This window comes from Borostomias antarcticus (assembly GCF_949987555.1).
Source record: "Borostomias antarcticus genome assembly, chromosome: 17".
Lineage (NCBI taxonomy): Eukaryota > Metazoa > Chordata > Actinopteri > Stomiiformes > Stomiidae > Borostomias > Borostomias antarcticus.
In genome coordinates this window covers 7222579-7240078 of record NC_140250.1, presented here as the reverse complement: position 1 = coordinate 7240078, position 17500 = coordinate 7222579, and the positions used below count along the sequence as shown (strand labels likewise).

The 17500-nt window shown below is 53.5% G+C and overlaps 1 protein-coding gene across 1 annotated transcript in view; it reads right to left on the bottom strand.

Annotated features, from left to right (window-relative positions):
• ppargc1a (peroxisome proliferator-activated receptor gamma, coactivator 1 alpha) overlaps positions 1-17500 on the bottom strand; it is a 51876-nt gene that overhangs the window by 21900 nt on the left and 12476 nt on the right. The window contains exons 3-7 of the mRNA XM_084451956.1: positions 6423-6617; positions 5386-5511; positions 3742-4084; positions 1799-1844; positions 1541-1608 (exon numbers count right to left, since the gene is read on the bottom strand). Of these exons, the coding sequence (XP_084308082.1) occupies positions 1541-1608; positions 1799-1844; positions 3742-4084; positions 5386-5511; positions 6423-6617 (778 nt within the window). The remainder of the gene's footprint in view (positions 1-1540; positions 1609-1798; positions 1845-3741; positions 4085-5385; positions 5512-6422; positions 6618-17500) is intronic.

The window sequence follows — 17500 nt, the reverse complement described above, 5'->3', positions numbered from 1 at the left end:
AACTACAGGTCTACTAGGGACATGTTACCTCCTCATATCATATATAGAACTACAGGTCTACTAAGGACAGGTAACCTCAGATCATAGGGCCTTCATCCCTCCCTCCCGTCCTCAATATCCGGACGATTCAGTTCCGGCACAGGTCAAAAAAATAAATAAATCTGGAAGCGGAAGGGCTCAGTATCCACTCCAGCTTTCCTCCTGCCTAATGGCTTTTCCCTCTAATATCTAATCCCTAATCTGCAATGCAGTGCCATGGAGTCAGGGGAGGGCTTTATCAACTACGGCCGTATTGCATAAGAGACCAAGGCCTTCATTCGGCCCAGGGGGATTAAAGACACTCCCCCTCACAGGAAAATATGAGGAAATATGAACAGTGTTTGATCACCCCAGTGATTAAGTGTTTGGTCCAGTGCCGAAACCCTCCCCCTAGCTGAAGTCTATGGAGAATATCCACTCTGACCTGTCAGGCCATCACACACAAAGGGTTAAACGGCGGGGTCAATTGAAGGAGCTCACTCGGGGCTCCGGAGTGCCACAAATCAACTTCCTCGCAAACTCCTGAGGGGGCCACTGTGGAATTCCCCTTGGACGATGTTGTCCAACAAAGCGTCACCTTGAAGCTGGAGAGGGGGGGGTGGGGGGGGGGCTGGGGTGTCAGGGTGTACATCGAGGACCATTTCCCCGCTGGTAAATTAATACAAAAAGGCCCATTCAACGGCAGGCGTCGTGAGAAGAAAAGGGCGGCCATTTTGTTTTTATTGACCTAGGATGATTAATCTCAGTGAGGGGGGATACTGGAATAATTACCTGCATAATTCACAGAGAGAGAGAGAGAGGGAGAGAGAGAGCTGAAGTGCTGAAGCCCAGTGTTTTTGCTTTGCCTGACATTCCCTTCATTTGGATTTTAATTACCTTTTGCCGATAGCTTTTCACCGACACACTTAATTAATAAATATATAATACACCGGGATAATGACAATAATAACACTAAAATCCCCTCCTGCGTTGACCCCATTTGGAAAATGGCATCCTTCCCATAAATACCAGCCTCAACGTTGGAAATTACCTCCATATCGCTAATCAAATTACCAGACTGTCTGCAAAAAGACACAGACAATATCGGCAAACCGAATTACGTGGCAAAACCAATTAAAACAATAATAATGCCACATCAATTTGTCGGTGATGTATTGGTTACTGTAAGTGAGTATCACAGTCTAAGGGCATTGCATTCTGAACAGGAGAGAAGGAGAGAGAGGGGAGTGGCACCCTATTAACTCTTCAATGGGAGGAATGGGATCTTTCTAATAAACCCTGAGCTGATTGGAAAGCTTAATCAATGCTGAGACACATAAAAACGCTGTCCTACGTCTTCACCTTGAACTCTGAACTTCTCTAGAACTATCACTATGAAAAGCAGAAGCCTTTTAGTGGCTCAGAGAAAGCTGGTTTCCATACTCTCTTGGACCATAACAACGCACATCTTTTTGAAGTGTAGGTGTTTGTTAATTCCCCTTGGAAACAAAGGCATGCTTACCTGGGGTTCCAGAGATCTCCACACTCAAAGTGCGTTCAATGGTTTTGAACGGTGATCCCTTGTGGTCACTGAAAGACACAAATAGTGTGCAAAACATTTTACCTCACAGAGAACCGCCCAACTCGAAAACGCTTCTGTGATCTTAGAAATGGAAATGAGTTACAAAAATGCCTCATCTTGGTGCCAATTTCTCTTGGTTTTTGTTTGTTTAGTTTTTTGTCTGGTCTAGAAGAATGGTGGAAAAACTCTCTCACTTACTTTGGAGACTCTGGGGTCAAAGGAAGTGGCAAGGTGGTTGGTTTGGCTGCAGAACACAAAGGAGCATGGGTAATTATTTAACTAGAACCAGAACACTTGGTGCAGAAGAGATCAGGTCCGCATCTGCAAATCAATCTCAGATTGGATGATGAACAGCAGCAAGGTTACACCCCTACGCCAGTAAGGTTACAATGCTCTCCATCAATCTTCTTCTAATCTTCTATTTGGCCAAGTCAGATTTTTCAATATCTATTAGTTTTATTTTTTGGGTGGGGGGGGGGGGTGACTGTTCACTTTGTGAGGCAGCATGGAGTGATGGCACATATGTGTTCAGATTCACAGTCAGACACAAATTATGCACTCAAGAGGACGAACAGATAAAAGACAAAAAAACCAACAAAAAAACCAATGCCGCAAACAGTACACATGGCAATGAGCGAGCCCCCCTGCGGTGAAGTAACAGTGACATGCATTTGGAACCAAGGCAGAGGAGAGAAAAGAAGACAGGAGAGTCAAGGAAGCGTGAGCGGTTGCCTGAGGCCCTGGCCTGTCTCCCCCCGAAGATGAGGAGCTGCGCTTGGCTAGACTCGCTAAGTCGTTAAAGGGTACAGAGCTTGGCCACAATGGACTACTGGGACAACTCAGCACTCTCAGCTGGATCCAGACAGAACGCTGGGTTCACCTCCGATGCCAGAATGGAGCCGTCACCAGTAAGGCCAGCCCTCTCCCCCTCCCCCAATTGTGAACGGCCTGGACCAGTTCAAAACACTGCGTTTTTTGGGGGACTAAAAATGCGCCTGGCTGATTGGTTTAATGCTCATTTTGTTCTCAAGAGTGACTGTTAGGCTCGAATTAGCGTTTGGTGTTAGTTGAGTAGGCAAACTGGGAAGGGGGTTAAAGCAGCAGGAGGGGGAGCAGAGTAGTGAAGATAGACGGGCGGGGGGGGGGGGGGGGGATGCAGCGATGATTACCTAACAGCGGCCGGCCCGGGTCATCGGGGTGCCCGCGCTGCGCCTGTCTGTGTGGGTGCTGCCGCCCTCGTGTGACGGAGGGACCGGGCTCGGCCGTTACGCAATCTGGGAAGAGCGGGCTGGGCGGAGCCGGCGGGCTGCCCTGGACATCGTCCTCCGCCCCCGCCAGGCCCCCCTCCCCCTCTGGCCACCCCAGTCCCAGCCCCAAATCTAGCCCCTGGTCTAGCTCGCTGGCCCAGCCGCCAAGGCCTAAGCTGTCGGCCAGCAGGGAGTCGGGCTCGGCGGCCCGCCTTACGTCTAAGCTGCTCGTAGTCCCTCTGCACTCTTCCTCCTCTTCCTCCTCCTCTTCCTCACCAGCTTGCCTAAGCCCCACACGTCTCTCCAGGGAGCTCGTCCCTGGCGCTCTGTTCCCGATTGGCTGAGGGCCGACAGTGGGCGAGGGGAGCAAGTGGGCCCGGTAGCGGGCGGGCCTCTGCCTGGAGGTGAGCAGCAGTTGGCTAAGCAACGGGTGCCCCGGCTCCGCCCCTTTTTTCCTCGCGGCCACCGCGACGTGCCCGGTGCTACGCGCGCCCTCGCGCCCACGCCCGTTAGTCAGAGCCGCGCCCGCCGCCTCCCGGCAACGCCCACAGCCGCCCACCTGACCCCCCGCCCCCCCTCGGGGAGGGAGAGAATAAGAATGCATGTACCTAATGAACCTAGCGGCCGCTCGGTGACCGGCGTCTGGCCCGGTGGCGGGCTGGCACGGCGGCCTTCCGTCTTCACTGGACGGCCTGTGCTCCAGTTTGGGGCGGGGGGGGGCATGGGCGCAGCAGCCGCCGCCGTTCCTACGGGCGGGGGCGGGCGCGTGTTGTTGTTGTTGTTGTTGCTGTTGCTGGGACTCGGGCTGTCCCTCGGCAGCGCCGTGAGCGCAACGCCGCCACTTCCCAGCCCCCACACCGGCAACACCACACCCACCAGCACAGCGGCTCTCACCTCGCTGGTGATGCGGCGGCGGCGGCTGCTGCTGATTGGACGGGGCCGAGGACGACTTCTTCTTTGAGGCGGACGAGGACGAGGAGGTGGAGGAGAGGGAGGAGAAGGAGGAGGTGGAGGAGGAGGACGGCGAGGACGAGGAGGAAGAGGAGGGGCCGACGCCGCCCTTGTCTTTGCCGCCGCCACCGGCCCCCCAGGCGCTCTTGGCTTCGCTGGCTTTGGTCTGGAGGAGGATGTCGTCGGTGGCGGTCAGGTACTTGAGCAGCTCGGTGCAGGGCCGCCTCACGGGCCGGTTGGGCTGCTGGCAGCCCCCCCTCGACTTGCTGTTCCAGGGGTTCTCCGACTGCAGGGGGGGGGGGGGGGAGAGGAAAACGTTAGGAAGAATAAAACGACGAGAAACAAACAGGAAGATGGAAAGTTTAAGAGCTGGAAAGTGTCAGAGAGCCGGAGGTAATGACAGACACTTATGAGAGGGAGAGAGATGGAGAGAGATGAAAAGAGAGAGACAGAGAGGTGGGGAGAGAGAGAGACAAAGACGGAGGGAGAGGTGAAATGAGACGGAGAGAGAGAGAGATGGAGAGAGAGATAGATGGCGAAGGGGAGAGAGAGTGAGAGAGAGAGAGAGAGAGAAAGAGATAGATAGAGAGAGACAGAGAGAGAGCTGCACATCACATGCTGTCTGGGAGGCGATGGCGGGAGCGCCGCCCGCCCATCATCTTAATTGCACGGCCCCAGAGCGGCACAGCGGAGCTCGGCACGCACAGCGCGTCCTCGGGGAGCCCTCATCCGCCCGCCGCGCTACAGAAACGGATGAGTCAAAGGCACGCGGCGGCTAAAATTGACTTTTTTCAGGGATGGGTGCAGCAGCTCTGCGCGCTCAAACACACACACGCGCACACATACACACGCACACACAAACACCCTACGGCAAATCAGTGTGCACTTTTACCAGGCGGCGCACTGAAAACACTGGTGTGTGTGTGTGTGTGTACCGCAGCGGGAAGTCCCTCCCCCACAAAAACGGGCGAGTAAACGGATGCGTTTATTTATGTGTTAGCGCGCTAAACAAGAACGAAGCTCGTCAAGAGCATCAATCATCTTCCAATGAAATACGAGAAGCAGATTACCACAATCACGTAGTTCATTTAACTCAACTTCCTAAACCCATAATATTTAAGCAGACTAACATTAATCTAAATTGAAGTTTGTTCCCTACTTAAAAACCCTGGCGTCGCTGGTAAGAGGGCCAATATACAGTCAAACTTTATTTCTGATGTAGTCGTCGGCATCAGTCGTCAGCACCAGTCTCACGCCGAGAGCTCATCTTGTCTTGGCTTTTTGATTTTCCGACAGGCGGTGGGAACAGAGGCGGCAAAGTGCTTTAGCTAATGAGACAACGGCCCCGGCACTTCGCCTGGAAAACCCCAACAGCAATCAGCCTGTTTTCATTACGAGATGGCCCCCAGGAGAGAACAATGGAGCAGAAGTTTAACATCTTCCAAGGCCGGCCAAGAAGGAAGAGAGAAAACAACAACAACGACAACGACAACAACGACGACGAGGGAGACAGAGATGGTAAACAAATCACCAACGGCTAACAGAGGCGGCGAGGCTTTGATGTGAGCGACGCGACAGAATAGCTACCTTGACGACAGCAGGTGTTGGTCTGATCCGGTGGCTGCAGCTGGCTGCATGGTTCTGGTTCTTGCCACCTGTGTACTGATTATAGCTGAACTGGGAGTTTGCGGGGGCCAGGAGAAGCTTCTTCAGCTGCAGAGGAGAGAAAGGAGAGAAGGGGGGGATGAGGGAGCGAGACGGGGAGGACACAAGAGTTAGGAGGCTTGAAAATATCTGTTTGTACATAAATTCTTTGATTCTACCCAATTAGAGAACTACCGAGGATTGATGGTTTTGTAACTGAAGATAACGGAACCGTGTTTTGTAGAGAGAACAGAAAACACAAAAACAGAGTTACAACAACAGCGGAAAAACAGCGCTGGTTTAGGCGCGGGCTGAATCTGTTTACAGAAGTCAAACTGGAAAAGTGTCTTGCAACGCCTTTTGTTTTGGGGGACACAAAGACAACGGTCTATTTTTGTGATTGAATAAACAATGCAGGGGCGCATAGCTAAAGGTTAGCCAAGTGGGGACCAGCATGGAATTACAATGGACTACAACTGAACAAAACAAACAACAGCTCAGGCCCCACCCTTAAGCTAGGGAAGCTAGTGCAGATGGCTGTGTGTGTGTGTGTGTGTGTGTGTGTGCATACTCCTACATCAAATAGACAGCTCAGCTCAACTGTATTCTGAAGGATCTGTCTTTTTATCACCAGAGCGATGGCTCGGGGATTACCCAGACACAATGACACGCGATCAGATGAGGTGGATTTTACAGTTCTTTGGTCGTGAGGGGGGGGGGGGGGCTGCTGTGCCTGTGTCATTATGACGACGCTGTGTTGTCATTAGCACATCACAGCAACAACCACACACCCCATTCGCTGTCGTCCTTGCATCTTCAGCCTGGCGCCACTTCTGCACAAAGACATACAGGAGTACTGTGTGTTGGTGGGGTGGGGGGTACTGTGTGTTGGGGTGGGGGCTCGGAGGGAACGAGGACAGGATATAGAGACGAGGTAGGGCTGGGGGGGGTCGAGGGGGGGGTCGGGGTGCTGGCCCTACCAGAGACGGCTCCTCTGGCTCGGGGGTGCGTGGCGAGCCGTCGGGGGTGGAGGGACAGCTCTGGTCGCTGGCGTTGGTCACGTCCCCGTCTGCCAGGGCCTCGAACGAAGGCAGTCCGTCCTCATCCACCGGGATGCTGTCCAGGGTCTCGGTGAGCACCGCCAGCAGGTTGGCCTCATTTTCTTCATCTATCTTCTTAGGAGGCGAGACGGAGGGGGGGGGGGGGGGGGGGGACACACACAGAGAAGAGAGAGAAGGAAAAATAGGACATTTTAGAACTTTCGCTTCACGCCGTATATCTGTCATTTTCTTAATTTCCGTTTGGATTAGTACTGCACCGCGCGTGTGTATTGTTTTGGGAAGGGGGCGAGCGGATTTCCGGGGAGGTTTTGCCATTTTCCCGCCGAGCTACTCTCTTCGGCTCGTCTTTTTTAGAAACAAAATTATTTCTCTGCACCAGTGAGTCAGGCCCGCCACTCATATTTTAAGCATGCGGCTTACTGGACCCAAAATAATACCTCCCCCAAGAAACCCATTAGCAAGGCTGACACACCGCTAGCGTCTGGGGACGCTCGGGAGAGAGCGAATGACGGGGGGGAGTCACCTCGACCCCCCCCCCCCCAGAAAAGGGAACAGCGTCTGCAGGCGATCCTACGATAAGGAATATTACCACTCTGGGTAACGCTGAATGAATGTGATGTTTTTTTACGCCGTCGCCGGGGGAAGACGACTGACGTGTGTCAGTCCCTCTGTCCTCTCTGGAACCCTGATGTCCCTCTGTCCTCTCTGGAACCTTGCTGTCCCTCTGTCCTCTCTGGAACCCTGCTGTCTCTCTGGAACCCTGCTCTCCCTCTGTCCTCTCTGGAACCCTGCTGTCCCTCTGTCCTCTCTGGAACCCTGCTCTCCCTCTGTCCTCTCTGGAACCCTGCTGTCCCTCTGTCCTCTCTGGAACCCTGCTGTCCCTCTGTCCTCTCTGGAACCCTGATGTCCCTCTGTCCTCTCTGGAACCCTGCTCTCCCTCTGTCCTCTCTGGAACCCTGCTGTCCCTCTGTCCTCTCTGGAACCCTGCTGTCCCTCTGTCCTCTCTGGAACCCTGCTGTCCCTCTGTCCTCTCTGGAACCCTGCTGTCTCTCTGGAACCCTGCTCTCCCCCTGTCCTCTCTGGAACCCTGCTCTCCCTCTGTCCTCTCTGGAACCCTGATGTCCCTCTGTCCTCTCTGGAACCCTGATGTCCCTCTGTCCTCTCTGGAACCCTGCTGTCCCTCTGTCCTCTCTGGAACCCTGCTGTCTCTCTGTCCTCTCTGGAACCCTGCTGTCCCTCTGTCCTCTCTGGAACCCTGCTGTCCCTCTGTCCTCTCTGGAACCCTGCTGTCCCCCTGTCCTCTCTGGAACCCTGCTGTCTCTCTGTCCTCTCTGGAACCCTGCTCTCCCTCTGTCCTCTCTGGAACCCTGATGTCCCTTTGTCCTCTCTGGAACCCGGATGTCCCTCTGTCCTCTCTGGAACCCTGCTGTCCCTCTGTCCTCTCTGGAACCCTGTTGTCTCTCTGTCCTCTCTGGAACCCTGCTGTCCCTCTGTCCTCTCTGGAACCCTGCTCTCCCTCTGTCCTCTCTGGAACCCTGCTCTCCCTCTGTCCTCTCTGGAACCCTGCTGTCCCTCTGTCCTCTCTGGAACCCTGATGTCCCTCTGTCCTCTCTGGAACCCTGCGGCTCTCTGTCCTCTCTGGAACCCTGCTGTCTCTCTGGAACCCTGCTCTCCCTCTGTCCTCTCTGGAACCCTGCTGTCTCTCTGGAACCCTGCTCTCCCTCTGTCCTCTCTGGAACCCTGCTGTCCCCCTGTCCTCTCTGGAACCCTGATGTCCCTCTGTCCTCTCTGGAACCCTGCTGTCTCTCTGGAACCCTGCTGTCCCTCTGTCCCCTCTGGAACCCTGCTGTCTCTCTGGAACCCTGCTGTCCCTCTGTCCCCTCTGGAACCCTGCTGTCCCTCTGTCCTCTCTGGAACCCTGCTGTCTCTCTGGAACCCTGCTGTCCCTCTGTCCTCTCTGGAACCCTGCTGTCCCTCTGTCCTCTCTGGAACCCTGCTGTCCCTCTGTCCTCTCTGGAACCCTGCTGTCCCTCTGTCCTCTCTGGAACCCTGCTGTCCCTCTGTCCTCTCTGGAACCCTGCTGTCCCTCTGTCCTCTCTGGAACCCTGCTGTCCCTCTGTCCTCTCTGGAACCCTGCTGTCCCTCTGTCCTCTCTGGAATCCTGCTGTCCCTCTGTCCTCTCTGGAACCCGGATGTCCCTCTGTCCTCTCTGGAACCCTGCTGTCCCTCTGTCTGGAAAAAAAAGGTCTGATTATAACGAGAGACAGAGGGAGGGAGAGAGAGATAGAGGCCTAGTATCGGCAACGGAGAGAGAGAGAGGGAGAGAGAGAGAGAGAGAGAGAGAGAGAGAGAGAGAGAGTGATATGGCCTGTCTACTATCGACATGAGAGGCGTTTGGGGAGGGGGACGGGAGTGACAGGGACAGGAAGTTTCCTAGGACCAGTAGGTCCCCCGGGGGACAGGGACACGAGAAAACAGCGACAGATAAAGCGGCGGTGGCGCCCGGCAAGGCCCCTCCCTCCGAGGCGACGAGAGAGAAATCTCTTAATGCCGCGCGGCGTGGATTAGCATCGCCCTGCGATAGCACGCCATCACCAGCACGCCGGGGGGAGCCGTCCCTCCTGATAGCAGCGGCGGCCGTGCTGCCGGGCCCGCGCTCCCACGTGCGCACAGAATTACCCCCGGCAACCCCCTCTCCGTTTCCCTACCATTACACACCACCGCGCATACCTCGTGATCGGAGCTCGTCAGATAGCGGCCATCTTAACCCCCCCCCACACACACACACACACCTCCCTCCACCCCCTCCTCCTCCAATTTCATTTCAAGATGACACAGATAGCTTAAGCAATCGGTTAGCCGTCAGACAGGGAGGAGAATGCTGGTCTGACGTTCATTCAGGAGATACACCCCCCTTCTAACAACATGCACTCTTACTCGTTATTAAAAAATGATAAAAGCGACATATTTCATACAGATAGCCAGACGCCAACCGGGGCCGCAAACCGCCGTCGCTAAACGGCTAGCAGGAAATTGCTCCCTCTGAGGTAGCACGCTGTTTAATTACTCTCAAAGAGCTTCAGTCCTCTGTGCCGGAACCTGTGTTGCTGTTCACAATTTCCCCGCCAACCCACTTTATTAGACCAGTACTGAGCAGGTGGATGATAGCAGTTAATACACAACAAGATTGTTCTTTAGAAGTAACAGGAACTAGGATCATTTCAGATTATCTCCATCCATCAGTCTTTATAAGGGACAACCATCTTGTTTGGATTCAGTAGAACTTCTCCACGGATGGTTTCAGGTGAAGCTGTTTCACCTGCTTCTGTAAGACAAATAATAAACTAGCTTTCTGAGGTCAGGGCCCCTTTTCAACCTCTGTGCTCAGCAGTTCCAGCCTTATCTGAGACACCGTCACCTAATCACAGCAAGTTCAAAAGGCCAATCAGAGCCCTCATTCCAACAGGACTACGGAGGCGTCCTGAGAATTTCTGAGGCTCTGGTTCAAGTTTCACTTGCCGTCACACGTGGACACTTCCAAGACCGGCCATTTCGAAACTACCGCGTGAGGTCAGGGGGAGGTGGACTCCCGAGAGATAACTCACACAGTGGAACTCTCACGCCGCGAACGGCACACTCGTGGTGGCGGTCACATTGCCCGCCAGCCCTGCGGAGACCCTGGCGAGGACAGCCGTAGGCCGACGGGGGAGGGGGAGAGGGGGGGTTCAGAGGTTGGGAAGAAGAGCAGACCGGAGTAAGCTGCTGCCATTCTGGAGAGAGCTGCTGTCCAGCAGCGCCACCTCCGCCGTGCCGGCTTAACAACCACCCTGCCCACCGGACCACGGTACATCTACCACCTCCCATCCAAAAGAAGAACAAACCCTCCAGTCAGGGGGAGATAACGGCACCCGGAGGGGGGTGAGGCCAGGATAACCTGGCAACCCGCTGATGTCCACACGTCCACTTATATTGATTACTGAGGCAGCTGTGGAGAGAAAGGGACAAGGAGGGACAAAGGGACAGAGACAAGAGGAATAGGCGCAGAGCACCGCCCTCACCCCCCTCCCGGTTAATGGACCTCGCTGAATTAAGGAGATCTTAACAATCCTGGGCTAATTGTGGGATCAGGATATATTAACCCTGTTCCAATTCTAAAGGGTGCCATTCATGGCTGTTTTACTCCAAATGCTTCAATTAGCCATAAACCATGTTGGCAAGCGCCCGCAGCAGGCTGGCTACCCCCCCCCCCCCCCCCCCCCCCCACCTCCCCTCCCTCCCCTCCCTGCCTCCCCCCTCCCCCCCTCCCCTCCCTCCCCCCAGGAGAACAGAAAGCTCTCCAGTTGCTCATTATCAGGTAAGGCCTTTTGTTATCAGACAGCCCGTCTTTGAAATCGTCCTTGCTCCAGCTCCTTTATTGAGTTCCACAGCTCCATTGTGCTCCGGAGATATTATTCATGCCACTGATAACGGCCAGGGAGTGTGCGCTTTTTTCTGCTTCCAAAATACACACACACACACACTTTTGAACTCTGTAGTAAATAGCCAAATTAAATTACTAATTACTTTTTGAAGACTTGACGCTTCGAGCAACTAGCCACAGATCAAAGACGGCGACACACTGGGTTATGTGTCTTTACATCTCCAGACAAACTAAAAAAAAAACACTTTACAAGTCCCACAATTATAATCTTGTTCCGTCACACAGAAGAAACAGATGGTAGAGCGCTGCTATTATTTTCAAATGGAAGAGGGGATCTGATGAGACAAAAACGGCCGTCAAAGAAAGGGAATCTCTCTCGGTCTCTCTCTCTCCCCGTCACTCCCTCTCTGTATCTCTCTCTCCCTCTCACTCCCTCTCTCTCTCTCGGTCTCTCTCTCTCCCCATCACTCCCTCTCTGTCTCTCTCTCCCTCTCACTCCCTCTCTCTATCTCTCTCTCGGTCTCTCTCTCTCCCTCTCACTCCCTCTCTGTCTCTCTCTCCCTCTCACTCCCTCTCTACCTCTCTCTCTCTCTCCCTCTCTCTCTCTCTCCCTATCACTCCCTCTCTCTCCCTCTCTCGTTCTCTCTCTCCCTCCCTCTCTCTCCCTCTCTCTCTCTCCGTCACTCCCTCTCCCTCTCTCTCTCTCGGTCTCTCTCTCTCCCTCTCTCTCTCTCTCTCTCTCCTTCTCTGGGTATAAGAGATGTTATACTCTCCCGCCTGCTCCGCAAATAAAGGAATAGAAACCAGTCCACTCAGACAGAAAACATTTCTTAATAAATTGGCCCCGAATTGCTCGGGGTCAAATCCCAGCCTTGACAATTTAATTGCGCCTGCCTGCGTCCCGATATTTTGTTCTCCCTCTCCCTCTCTCCCTCTCCCTCTCCGCGCCATCACATTTCAAAGAGATTCCCTCGGACGGGGTTAAACAAGCAGGCAGACCTTCTAATCACTGCACAATAACAAATGGCAGGGGGGGGGGTGTCTCTGCTACCAGGAGGCAAAAGGCAGCAGTTGGATTTGATAAACAAATAATGTCATTCTGTATTATTACCCCCCCCCACCCCCCCCCAACAGATTTCAGAGGAAATAAATCAAAGTCAACCGCCGCGCGGTGTTAGTTGAGGCTGACATGTCAGCTGGTCAACACAGGAGCAACATATGGCAGGGAAAGAGAGGGAGGAGAGAGGAGGGAGGAGAGAGGAGGGGAGGAGAGACGGGTAGGAGAGAGGGGTAGGAGAGAGGGGGAGGAGAGAGAGAGGAGAGAGGGGAGGAGAGGAGTGAGGAGAGAGGGGAGGAGAGGAGGGGAGGAGAGGAGGGGAGGAGAGAGGGGAGGAGAGAGGGGAGGAGAGGGGGTAGGAGAGAGGGAGAGGAGAGAGAGAGGAGAGGAGGGAGGAGAGAGAGAGAGGAGAGAGGGGAGGAGAGGAGAGAGGAGAGAGGGGGAGGGAGAGGAGAGGAGGAGAGGAGGAGAGGAGGGAGGAAGGAGAGGAGGGAGGAAGGAGGGAGGAAGGTGCAGCATGATGCGGGCGGCGTGCGACGTCAGGTCGTTCTGCTGCAGCTTACTAAGCTGGAGAGAGGAGCAAGAGAGAGAGAGAGAAAGAGAGAGAGTGTGTGTGTGTGTGTGTGTGTGTGTGTGTGTGTGTGTGTGTGTGTGTGTGTGAGGTTATGAGTCATAAAACCGAACGTTAAACTGTCATGGCAGTGATTGGGCCGCTAAAAGATTCCTGGGCTGAAGGCCGGCTCCCTACTTCTGCCCGACAACACAGTCAACAGAGTGTCCAATTAGAGAATATTTCCAAACCTAGAGGGCGGAGAAACCCGGGGGTGACAAGGGTCGCGGCGTGTGCATCAGGAAGCGCCGGATATGTGCATCGACACAAGCCGACGGCAATGGCTACGGGTGTCGCCGCTTCCCTAGGAATGGATGTCAGTGGCTTCACCCTGGACCAATGCCTTAGCCCGGTGCTGCTAACCGAGGCGCACAGCAAAAGCAGCACAGCTCAGACTACTACTGTATGTCCCCCTGCAGGGCGGATGCCTCAACTAGACCCCCCCCCCCCCTGACCACCACTGCCCCTTTGAGCCAAATACACACACACACATGTGCGCGCATTCATTTTGAGATGTGTCTGCAAACACACACTTTCTCAGTTGCGAGGAGCAATGTCATGGAAGGATATCGCTGTCAGAGTGTCTGTCTCGTCTGACAGCCTGCCAGTGTGACTTCCACCGATGGCAGAGACAGTGTGGACATGGGCCTGTGTGTGTGTGTGCCTGTGTGTGTGTGTGTGCGCGCACGCGCGTGTGCGCGTGTGTGTGTGCGCGTGTGTGTAAGGAGTGTCACAGGAAGTGCACTGCTGATGGGTCTCCTGGGAACCATTTGAACTGTTGGAGTGATATCAGATGAGCTTATGGAGAGAGAGAGAGAGAGAGAGAGAGAGAGAGAGAGAGAGAGAGAAAGAGGGGTGGGGTGGGGGGAGGAGAGAGTGGGAGGGGGAGATAGGGAGGGGGAGAGGAGAGAGAGAGAGAGGAAGAGAGAGAGAGAGGGAGAGAGAGAGCAAGCTGGCAGAGAAAACCTCATGTGATTGAGAGCAATCAGACACGACACAACTGGACCTGATTCTGAAAGGAACCAAGTGAGGGCTGCTACAAAGACGCTGTGTCTCTGCTCTGTCTGTGGCTCCACTGGTCACCAGACTGACCAGCAGCACCACAAACCCACGCTACCCATCACAACCACTCCCTACATCTCCCCCAGAGTGAAGGACTCGCCTTACTGGAAAACTATTGTCCTCCACACACACACTGGAGTGGACGATCAAAACAAAACATTCACCGCCCCACTAGGAAGGACCGCCCCTAAAGACGTTGGATTGGTTTTTCAATCTCTCAAATTGTTTCCACCCACTTTTAGCGAAGAAATCTGGACGAATGTCTTCAGTCTCTAGTTGGGCGCAGCGTTTAGAGAAGGACCGGTGGGTCCAGCAGCCCCCCTGTTCCAGATAATCTCCAGACGGAGGCCCCGACAGAAAACAACAACCCCAGATTCCATACCAGCCTCTGGCCACTCCAGACCGGAGCCGGGACGACATCTGGGTCAGGGGCCACATAGGGTCAGTAGGAGATACGTTGCCATTTTTAGGAGACCCTTGGCAGGGGTACACAGAGCAGGAACATGCCGGCTCCACATCTTCTATGGGGCTCCACTGAGGAGGGGTCTGAAACCGGGTTCCCAGGCCAGTATTTACACACACCTGCTGGTCATGGTTTAAATGAAGTAAACTGCTTCTGTAGCTGTATGTCAGTTGGGTTGGGTTCCACCAAAAGGCTGAATAGAACACTCCGGAAGCAAAAAAAACTAATCACGACGAGCAACTGGACGGTACCAAGGGAGGGCCTAGCTAGTCACGAGCCACACGCCCAGGAGACCACAAACCCCCCCACACACACACACACACACAATCTCCAAACAGCTGAAGCAACGTCGAGGGGATACAATAGCCAGGAGCGGGGAGTGCCCCCATGTTTTCCTGCTCGGCTGACAGATGGTCAGCACCCCCCACGCCGCCCGCACCACCCCCCCCCCCCCTGCCCCCAACATCATCACGCAGCGTTAAAATGTGCGGACGGACTTTCTCATTCCTTGTTCAACTGCTCCCCAACCGCGCCCTCAACCCCCTTTTACCTAAATGGGCCGGGCTGACGCTAGGTGCTTGCGTCCGCCCCGCTGGGAGAGTGGAAAATTCTGATTCACGCTCTTTGGCTGTATCAGAGTCTCTAGGAGGGGTGGGGTTAGCGGGAGGCGTCTCTGGTCAGCCCTGGTTCTAATGGCATGCAGAGGCTGTTTGCTTAGGCAGGCAGCCGTGAATGTGCAGCGCTAAGCAGCTCTATCGTGGCGTGCACATGGACTGAGAGGAGGAGGAGGAGGAGGAAGAGGAGGAGGAAGAGGAAAGAAGGAGGAGGAAGAGGAAAGAAGGAGGAGGAAGAAGAGGAGGAGGAGGAGAGAAGGAGGAGGGGGAGGAAGAGGAGGAGAGGTGGAGGAGGAGGAGGAAGAAGAGGAAAGAAGGAGGAGGAGGAGAGAAGGAGGAGGAAGAGGAGGAGAGGAGGAAGAGGAAAGAAGGAGGAAGAGGAGGAGGAGAGAGAGGAAGAGGAGGAGAGGAGGAGAGAAGGAGGAGAGGAAGGGGTGGAGGGGGAGGAGGGGGAGGAAGAGGAGGAGGAGAAGAGAGGAAGGGGGAGGGGGAGGAGTGGGAGAGGGAGGAGGAGGAGGTGGAATAGGAGGAAGAGAGAGGAGAAGGAGGAGGTGGAGTGAGAGAAGGAGGAGGGCGCTGTGTTTTGCCAGAGTGCGCGTTGGCAGACCGTGACCGCCGGTCAAACACAGCGGGACATCTGCCCCAGAGGGGCGAGAGGCAGGGATGGACCAATACCCCCCCCCCTCCCCTCTCCTGACCTTTCAGGCCACGTCAAGCTCATCAGGGCTGCCAGGCCGTCATTGGTCACGGTCATAGCTGAGCAGTACAGTGTGCAGCAGCACCCAATCCAGTCATCCACAAACACAGAGACACTGTTCAAACACGAACACATAGCTGTGCAGAAAACCACAGAGGTGTGTGTGTGTGTGTGTGTGTGTGTGAAAGGTGAAGGGGGGGCGGAGGCATGTGTGCGATATTGCAGAAGGGTACGGAGTGGACCGCAATACAAATTTATGGTAATTGAAACCACAGAAATCTTTTGGGGAAATGCAGTCAATTTGATTGGCCGGTGAAAGGTCACCCTATTGAATTTACACTAGACGCCGGGCGCCATACGAGAGGACAAACACTTGCGAGCACATGATCCTATCAGACCACAGGCCTCAGCACTTACCCACTACATAAAAGCTATTTGCTGATTGCTAAATAAACACATTATCTTTTACCTTGACTTCGGCGTGTGTTCGCAGCGCGTGTGTTTGCCTGAGTGAGCGTGTGTTTGTGTGTGTGTTGTTCCAGGTTGGGCGCTACTGCGGCGGGTGGCTCTTGTCCGTGCCGTGACTTTGCGGATGGTTATCGGACCGTGTTTCACGGCGCTATCTGATGGCGTTTCCGTGATGGCGGCAGCGACGGCGGCGCGCCCGCGTCAGCATGCAACGGCTGGAGCAGTGCCGTTGCATGCTGGGATACTGATATCTTTACAACCAAACACAGAGCAGATCAAACGAGAGAGAGAGAGAGAGAGAGAGAGAGAGAGAGAGAGGGAGACAGAGAGGGAGTGAGAAGGAGAAAGAGACAGAGAGAAGGAGAGAGAGACAGAGAGTGAGAGGGAGAGAGACAGAAAGGGAGTGAGAGGGGGAGAGAAAGACAGAGGGAGTGAGAGGGAGAGAGAAAGAGAGAGGGAGTGAGAGGGAGAGAGAAACAGAGAGGGAGAAAGAGAGAGACAGAGAGAGGGAGTGAGAGGGAGAGAGAGAGAGAGAGGGAGTGAGAGGGAGAGAGAGACAGAGAGGGAGAAAGAGAAAGACAGAGAGAGGGAGTGAGAGGGAGAGAGACAGAGAGGAGTGAGAGAGAGAGATGGAATGAGAGGAGAGAGAGACAGAGAAGGAGAAAGAGAGAAGGAATGAGAGGGAGAGAGACAGAGAGGAAGTGAGAGGGAGATAGAGAGACAGAGAGGGAGTGAGAGAGAGAGCGAGAGAGAGAGAGAGAGAGAGAGAGAGAGAGAGAGTAGATACTGCAGATACAGACTCAGTGACCATAAACTTGCTATTGAAACTGGTCGCCATACAAAGAAACACAAAGACTTTGCATCCAATGTAGAACAGAATAACTTGAAACCGAAAAACATTTTCTCATAAATTATCCCAAATATAAATTAATTAGAGATGAATTCTTCCCCAGATTCGACCAAGAAATATCAAATGTCTTCACCCTTCCAGATGACCTACTAGCCAAAACTCTTCTTGGGGAATAGAGTGCTACTGCACAACTGGCAGGGGAATTTGTAACTGCATGTCACAATGCTAGATCTGTTTCAATGTAAGACTATACTGATTTTCTCTATATACTGTTTATAATTCACTCGTATTGTATTATTATTATTATTTAATAAGTATCATTTTTCTTTCATTTTTCTCTTTTCATATATGTAGTTTTTTTTTTAATCAAATGTTTTTTATTGCCATGTTTTATCATGTATACGCTAATACAGTATAATACAATAAAATTATTTTACAAGAAGGCCATGTATGAAACAATAGAGATCAAAAGCGGTACAAGAGGGCCATACAACCAAACACACAAACAGAAAAAATAAGGAAAAAAGGAAAAACTCAAAGACGCACTCGCTGCAACCCAATCCCCCCCCCCCCCCCCCCCCCCCCCCAACAACAAGTGTCAATCTATCAAACATTATCCAAGGGCTAAACTCGTTCCTTTTCATATATGTAGGTTTTATACATAACATACATAATTATTTATTGGTTAATTAATTATTTATATGAATGCCTTTCTACTTTGGCAACATGTTTATTATGAAACGTCATGCCAATAAA